General features: G+C 46.1%; 2 protein-coding genes across 4 annotated transcripts; one reads left to right on the forward strand and one right to left on the reverse strand.

Annotated features, from left to right (window-relative positions):
• Window positions 1-2010: 2010 nt before the first annotated feature.
• Window positions 2011-5703, forward strand: LOC123054659 (uncharacterized). 3 transcript variants are annotated; one of them, XM_044478467.1, is made up of 7 exons: window positions 2012-2214; window positions 2948-3990; window positions 4365-4418; window positions 4505-4564; window positions 4644-4724; window positions 5220-5267; window positions 5364-5703. In XM_044478467.1, exons 2-7 carry the CDS (start codon window positions 3009-3011, stop codon window positions 5438-5440), a joined length of 1302 nt encoding a protein of 433 aa, XP_044334402.1. In that variant the 5' UTR covers window positions 2012-2214; window positions 2948-3008; the 3' UTR covers window positions 5441-5703. The 3 variants fall into 3 exon arrangements, with proteins under 3 accessions (XP_044334404.1, XP_044334402.1, XP_044334403.1); XM_044478468.1 differs by having other exon boundaries at window positions 2021-2214; window positions 2930-3990; XM_044478469.1 differs by lacking the exon at window positions 5220-5267 and having other exon boundaries at window positions 2011-2214.
• A 940-nt stretch (window positions 5704-6643) lies between these two features.
• LOC123050121 (BTB/POZ and MATH domain-containing protein 2-like) lies at window positions 6644-7968 on the reverse strand. The gene has a single exon (XM_044472957.1). The coding sequence runs from the start codon at window positions 7616-7618 to the stop codon at window positions 6929-6931; it is 690 nt and encodes a 229-aa protein (XP_044328892.1). The 5' UTR covers window positions 7619-7968; the 3' UTR covers window positions 6644-6928.
• Window positions 7969-8296: the final 328 nt, after the last annotated feature.

Raw genomic sequence — 8296 nt, forward strand, 5'->3', positions numbered from 1 at the left:
TACGGCAGTAGCTCCAGTTCATAAATATAATGTAGGCATGTATTCCGTAAATTATCATACGTGCTTATGGAAAGAACTTGCATGACATCTTTTGTCCTACCCTCCCGTGGCAGCGGGGTCCAATTGGAAACTAAGAGATATTAAGGCCTCCTTTTAATAGAGAACCGGAACAAAGCATTAACACATGGTGAATACATGAACTCCTCAAACTACGGTCATCACCGGAAAGTATCCCGACTTCTGTCACTCCGGGGTTTACGAATCATAACACATAGTAGGTGACTATAACTTGCAAGATCGGATCTAGAACATAGATATAATGGTGATAACCTAAACGGTTGAGATCTGAAATCATGACACCTGGGCCCAAAGTGACAAGCATTAAGCATGGCAAAGTCATAGCAACATCAATCTCAAAACATAATGGATACTAGGGATCAAGCCCTAACAAAACTAACTCGATTACATGATGAATCTCATCCAACTCCTCACCGACCAACGAGCCTACGAAGGAATTACTCACTCCCGGTGGGGAGCATCATGGAATTGGCGATGGAGAAGGGTTGGTGATGACGAAGATCGAAGATCTCCCTCTCCAAAGCCCCAAACGGACTTCAGATCTGGCCTCCCGATGAAGAACTGGAGGTGGCGGCGGCTCCGTCTCGTGGAACGCAATAATTCTTTCTCTCCGATTTTTTCTCCAAAAATGTGACTTTATAGTATCAGGGTTGAAGTCTGCGGGGCCACCAGGTGGGGACAACCCACCTGGGCGCGCCTAAGGGGGGCGCTCTGGTGGGTTGTGCCAACCCAAGTGCCCCCCTCCGGTGGTTCTTGGCTTCAGAAATTATTATTTTATTGTATAAAAATTCCTCGCAAAGTTTCGTTCCAATCCAAGAACTTTTATTTCTGCACAAAAACAACACCATGGTAGTTCTGCTGAAAACAACGTCAGTCCAGGTTAGTTTCATTCAAATCATGCAAATTAGAGTCCAAAACAAGAGAAAAAGTATTAGAAAAAGTAGATACGACGGAGATACCCGCTGATGCAAGAGACCACCGATGCTGCAAATGGGTTCGCGCAACGATGCTACAATAGAGGGTCATCAGCGCTCCGCGTAATGCTTCAAGCAGGTGGAAGTGCTGCAACCATGGAGAGCTCACCATCTCGCAGCACCTCTTGCTACCAGGAGCCATCGGTAGTGCGATGAAGCACTACCGAGCCGCCGGTGCTATAATGGAGCCCATGCGAGGTTGCCATGAGGGTGTCACGCGGTGCTACGGAAGTGTCGCCGCTGCAATGGTGCATCATCGGGTCGTCCGAGCATCGTCGGTACTTCAGGAGATGGTCGCAACAATGTTGTTGCTGCAACCCAAAGCTCGCCGGCGCTGTTGTCATGACCGGTGCGTGGCGAGCTCGCCAGCGTTTTGCTGCGAGCTAACCGACGACGTGATTGCTACATCTGAGAGCTGCGGCCGGTGCAAGCGAGCTACGCATGCGTGCGGGCAGCAGGGATGCCGTGTTGCAGCTTACCTAATGGTTGGAGGCGCTCCGGAGAGACGTGGGGATGTTAGGATGGAAGCTATGGCGTGGTCCTGTTACCAGCGTATAAAGCGGCCCACATCATATTACCAACCCAAATCAACGACCAGCCAGGCGACTGATCATTGCCTATGATCAGCCAGCTGCCGCCTAGCAACCTCCATAGTTTATCTAGCGACAACCGAAGACAAATAATTATTTTTAGTAAAAAAATAATTCAGTAGATTTTTCGGAACGAACTGAAATCAAAGTTTTTTTCTTTAGAACAAGATGATTTTTTTTTTGAGTAACTTTAGAACAAGATGATGACCTTCCTTAATTATGGCCTGCAGAGAACATGTCGGCCCATGTGAAATGTACCCACGTTCGCGGGCCGGACAACGGCAGGTGGACCTAGCAGCGCCACCAGTCCTCCGGCTCCTCCGCAGCCAGCCACGATTTGTATGGTGCGGCGGGGCGAGGCTGCCTGCCGTTTCAATCGAGCCACATCGTCCGCCCCCCCTCCGATCCCCCGCCATTCCCTTCCCCCCAGCGAGGAGAACCCTAGCGCCCCGAGCTCCTCCGCCGCCAGCCCCGTCCGCGGCGTCCCTCCCCTCTCCTCCTCCCCCCGCCCGCGGACGATCATCTCTCCTCCCGAAGGCGACGGCGCGCGCACGGAGGTCGTAATTTCAGGGGTAATCGCTCACTCCCATCTGTACTAGCCCACGCATGTATGGCTGGCTCATGTCTGGTTTGTTTCTTGAAGTTTTATTTTGCGAAATTTTCTGATCGGTTCTCCGAGTCTCAGATTGACTCGCGGTTCCTCTGTTTTGATCCGTATTGCTCTGTCCGATGATGTTTTGGGCCGTGCCCCATTGTAGGACGGGATGGGATGATATTCTAGATTGCTCGGTAGGGTCGGGAGATTTTCACCCCCTCTCGTTTGGATATTGGATTGATTTTTCTTAAGGTCTTAATGTGTTGGATGGGATATTGATAAGAATTTGCCATTCAGATGTCAGCATCAAGCGTTTTATGTCCAGGACATGTACGTTCTAGGAGCTCACTGTTTAGAATTTAAGATGTGTGGGTACATTAGTAAATGAAGAATTTAAGCCGCTTGGATTGATTATTGCATAACATTTTAAATAAGGAAAGTAATTATGTTCTTTTAATGTTGGATCTATTAAGTTGCTGTTATGGACCAAAATGACTTGCAAGTTTGTAGCAGCATTTGGTTTGCCTGCCTTGTGTACCTTTGTAGTTTCAACATGCAGTTTACATCATTGATTTCAAACTGTGGCCATGTGGCTTCTGAAGACAGTATCATGAGAAACTGCCTTTTTTGCATTCAGTTACCGGCAGAGTTCTTGCCTCTTTTATAAAGAAAAACTGTTGTTCTCATTGAAGGTAAATTTAAACCAACAGGGTAGACTCAGCACTCTTGGGAGAAGCTGCCGCTGCAAAAACTTGAAGCAAGCCAGTAGAGATGACATCAGAAGGGAATAAAGCTGCTGCGCCTAATGAACCGCTGCCCATTGAGCCACTCACAAGCTCTGGTGCAAAGCGTAAGCGTGGTCGTCCAAGGAAGTACGAGTATTCTACATATGAACAGCCACACATGGCACAGCCCATTCAGAGCATTCCACCTCTTCGCAGTGCGCTGTATAACCCAAATATCCGACATGATGGGGTGCATATTAACCATACATTAGGTGGTACTCTTGACACTAAAATGCACACAGTTTATGTGCTGCCTGCACAGCAGACTCAAGGTGATAGGCCCAGTCGACCTGTAGAGTCTGGTAGTACAATCAAGTTTCGTGAAAATCAAGTCTCCAGCAGTAGTAGTGCTCATGTGCAAGGTAATTTAGGCAAGGATGTTATCATTGGCAAGCATTTTGTTGGAAAGATGACCAAGCAATGTCCTGGGTTTTCTCTTATTACGGTGAGAGTGAAGGACAATCAGGTGCTCAGAGGTTGGATCCCAGATGAAACTAACCTACGCCCAATAACACCGAAGGATGATCTTGCCCCTGACCTCCCCATGCTCCAACCAAGTAAACTTCAAAAGAAAGCATCTGCAATCCACAGACAAGCTGCTCCTCCCTTACCAGTCCACTTAGAGAACGTTACAATTGCAAAGCCTCTTCAGATGAGGAGGCCTGTGGAGACATCTACTGCTAAGCACATCATCCCTCCTGCTCCAAGACCTTACGTTGGTTCTGGGGTTGTTGCAGCAGCACCTGTTTCGGTTATATCTGGGAATGTATCAAAGCCTTTGCCCAAGCAAGACACTGGATCTTTGAGCCAAGAAGCATCAGCTACTGTGGTGCCAGTCACAGTTAAACCTGCTCAGCCTGTATTAGTATCATGCAGACACGTGGATCAAGATGTGCATGTTGAAGGAAAATCTGTCCCTGAGTTTAACAGTGATTCTGAATCTTCAAGTGGAAGCAAGGAGTCATCAGGTATGCTTCTTGGATTAGATGCCCTGCTGTGGTTCAGATAAAAACCACATTGACCTGAAATCCTAATCTGTCCTTCCCCAGGACAAGTTAAGAAACTTGTCAACCCTGTCAGTTATGCATGACTCTCAGGAAACTTCGTGTACTATGTGAAGTTTTGATCTTGTGAGCTTTAATTGTATCTATGTTAATGCTCAGCACTTGATTACCTGAAAAACCGAATACTGTTCTTGTGGATGTAGTTATGAAAGAATCTCCAGGTTAATCTAAGTTTTATGCAGTTAAGAAGCATGCAATTAAAAATTTGAACAAAAGCTACCTCTAATATGGAAAAGAGTTCAGTTCATGTGTCATGATTTTGGATCTTATCTTGGCAGGCCAAACTCCGCGTGATTTTCCAGCTGCCATGGGTGAGACTGAGATAACATCAGGTATCACATTAGGCCCTGTATGCTTGCTCATGCCCTTAATGAGTAAATGGCTTCTTAATGAATAATTAACGGTGCTATTTTGGTAGGCTCCAAAGAACACTCAAATACTGCTAATAGCGACCAACATATTTGTAAGGAACCATCAGGTAATGTGTTATTTTATTGTTATTTGGTTGATGCGCTTAACAGTTATCCTGAGCTAATTCTTTGGGTGTGAAAATTCAGATAACCCAGAACAGTCTGATGAACCAAAGACAGAGACTAGCATCCTGAAAGGAGTTGATGGCTCAATGACAGAAGCCTCAGGTAGACCAAGACCCGACCTTTCTGATTAGTCTTTCTAATCATACCTTGGATGACTTTTGAGTCCTCATTTTATGAACAAAAAAATTATGATGAGTGAGATTTGTGTAGATCAGCTCAAAGTGGAAATGAATGATTGGACTTGTTTGGCTGTGTGAGACTAAAGTATAATACTCCCTCCGTTCCTAAATATTTGTCTTTCTAGATATTTCAACAAGTGACTACATACGGAGCAAAATGAGTGAATCTACACTCTAAAATATGTCTACATACATCCGTATGTGGTAGTCCAATTGAAATGTCTACAAAGACAAATATTTAGGAACGGGGGGAGTACAAAATAAGAAGCTTCATTTTTTTTTAAAAAATCTTGATCATTTTTTCTCTGCACTCCCGTGAATAGTGCAATGTCCATGCCACAATTACTACAGTTATATGCACATGCCAAAATATTTCTTGTCTGCCATGTGAAAGTGTCCATAATTTCTTCTTTCTTAGGAACTACACCAGCGGCAGAGGCCTCAAGTGCAACCCCTAATCCCCTAGGTAGTTTACTCTGCTTGGAACATCAATTAAATTGATAGACTTCTTTTTCACTTCAAGGGCTAACAAACTGATGCTACCTTGATATTTGCATCCCAGATGATGTTCAATCTGCTGTTAAGGAAGACGAACTGAAGGTTGACAGCAAAGAAAGCAGGCTGACAATGACGACATAAATCCTGTTGTTTGGTTTATGCTGTTTCGGCCAGGCTTACAAGAATCTCAACGTAAAGTGGGGTCTTTCTGTGGATGGACGAACCCTAGAGCAGACTAGTATCATTCATTTTTTATTCTTCTTCTCTGACTTTATATGGTCAAAGGTTCAGAGGAGAAACAAATTCATAGAATCTTTTTGACCTTGCAGCTAGTGCTCATGGCAATGAGTAGAACGGGAAAAAATGTATATACATTTTAGCCTTTTATAGGAAGATGACGAATATATACAAGCGTCTGGATGGTAAGTGGATCCTCTGCATTTCTCTCTTAAAATGCAGAGGCGCTACTGAGCTTGTGCTTTGTTAGCAGCGGTTCTACAATTGTTCTTTTGCCAAACGTTTGCTTCGGTGTAAACTACAGTATACGGCAACGGACAGGTGCTATTAATCTTCTTCTGTTTCCCCTATACTTGCTTATCTGAGAAAAGATTCTCAGAGCAACAGGAAAATAAAAGGCTGGCAGACCTGTTGGCCTGGATTGATTGATGGACTCGGCCTCAGAGGGTGGTCTGTTGTGTCATCCTCGATTGCATAAAGGTCTATTTTTTTTTCTGCAGGTGGTTTGGAAAAGCAGAAGCCATGGTGATATGCCGCACTTTGGGTAGTTGTTTTTTAATGACCTCCGCTGGGAATTTCCTCCATCTCGAGAGGTTAAGAGGTAGGTGTAGGAACGAAAAAAACTAAGGGAAATGGAGATTCTTATACCAAACTACTCCTAGGCAACCCGTTTCATCAAACTATCCCATTGTTATTGGAATTTTGATTGATCAAACAAGGGAATCTATGCACTATCATTATACTTTGGCCATACATAGCTATCACTTCTCATGCCACAGCGCTCCCTGGAGGAACACCCATCCACTAAGATTTAGTACTAAATCAGCGACACTTATTTTGGAATGGAGGGAGTAACTTCTTCAAGGTCGAACATGCCAAGCAACTTGTAGAAGGATAGCATTCATCTTTCCTTTTGCTTGAACAACCAAGTCAAACCCATAGCTATCACTTATCATGCCAAAGCGCTCTTATTCGGAGGTCCAAGATGTCAGGCAACTCGTAGAAGGCCAACATTCATCTTCCTTTTATCTTGAACAACTCAGGCAAACCAAGCCATGTAGATGCCGAGGGAGGGGGGGATATGATTTGCTAGCAATTCCAAGGTGCATTAGACGATTGCGGCAGTATGTATGTATGCAAATTTATAAGAAGCCAGAAGCTGTGAGCTTTAATTTGGCAATACCTAAACCCCCAAAGGTTTTCGACTTAAAAACAAAAACCTTACCCACACAACTAGGCACTTGGCTAAGGTTATTTATTCAAAAACCAATTTACATTGTTTTTTTCTACGGATAATTCAAAATTTCCAACTTCGTTCAATTTCTTCTTCTCAAAGGCTTCCTTTTGTTCCCGGGTTTCTCTTGCAAAGCCAATGGGAGGTGCTTAAACCCGTCAGTCGGTCGCCGTGGTCACCGACAAAACTTTTGTAAATTGGGATGATTCAAACTTCTCGCATGCATCCTTGAGCAGCTCGCAGTGGTGCTGATCCGCCAACGCCGATGTGGTTGCAATGGTCTCCGCGTTGATTCTTTTGCACAACTCTTCTTCGCACATCGACTTCAGCCTGCCCAACCCGTACCTATCCGACGCAACCAGTAAATGTTGCATCACTGCCGTACTGTAGCCTTCTTCATCATCACATATAGGACTCCAATCCGTGTAGATGTAGTGAAGTATCATGTCAAAGATGGCAGGCTCCATGTCGACGACCTTGACGCACTGCATATCCTTGTCCGCCATGGGGCCAAATAGCTGCGCCTCGAAGACGGCCGATCGCGCGGCCAAGAGGGGCCTGTGCGCGCGAAACTCCTGGCCGTCCACACGGAACGTGACGTCCGTTTCTCTCCCGTCCCTGCGCATGCCCTCCAGGTCGCGGGGCAGTTCCATCGCCGGTGACTCGTCGATGATGACGGTGAAGACACAGAGTATCGTGAAGCAGCCGTCCCCGAGTTCCGACAGGGAGTCTAGCTTGGCCTTCTTCACGAATTCGGGATAGCCCCAGTTGGAGAGTTTCCTCCGAGTGAAGACGCACTTCCCCACAAGGGGGCTGACCACGTCTACCTGGCTCTTTTTCTCCAGCATGCTAAGTGCCCACCTGGTGCTCACAAGCTCCTCCTTGCGCGCGTTGAGATAGTACACAAGCACTGAGGCGTTGTCATCACATTCGTTGTTGCAGCCATCCGGGTAGAACTAGAACCTCATCTCCCAATCGTTCCCACCGACTTTGAAGACGCGCGATTTGATGAACTGCCCGACGCCCATGCCCTTGAGTTTCGGGTAATCTGTCACCTCCAGACTGAGCGTCGCGGTGCTCTCCGTGACCGTGATGCTTCTCGACGTGGTGATCTCGGAATCCTCGGGTACGCGCTCCTCTGCTGCCGACGTTGAGCTTTTAGCCATGGCGAAGGTAAACGGCCGAGGGCCGAGGGAAACTGGCGTCTTATTTTCGGGAGAGAACGTGGATAGGAAAAACAAATATGGAAGCATTCAGGACTCTACATAATACGATCGGAGGCTCGCAGGTACCGTGAAGAGCCAAAACTGTTGGTCCAGTCTCAAGGGTATATACGCAGGAACGGTACGGTTCAACAGAGGTGAACGGAGATAAATCATTGATCATGTTCAGCAAAACACTAAGGCGGCTGCCAAACATGCGATGATGGCAACCTTGGATTATAACAGGAGGCGGCCAACGGGAAGTACTTGGGTCTACGACTACAAGGAAAAACACACGTTGCCTTGTAAGTTAAAAAAACACTC

The sequence above is a fragment of the Triticum aestivum genome, chromosome 2D, assembly GCF_018294505.1.
Source record: "Triticum aestivum cultivar Chinese Spring chromosome 2D, IWGSC CS RefSeq v2.1, whole genome shotgun sequence".
Taxonomy (NCBI): Eukaryota; Viridiplantae; Streptophyta; class Magnoliopsida; order Poales; family Poaceae; genus Triticum; species Triticum aestivum.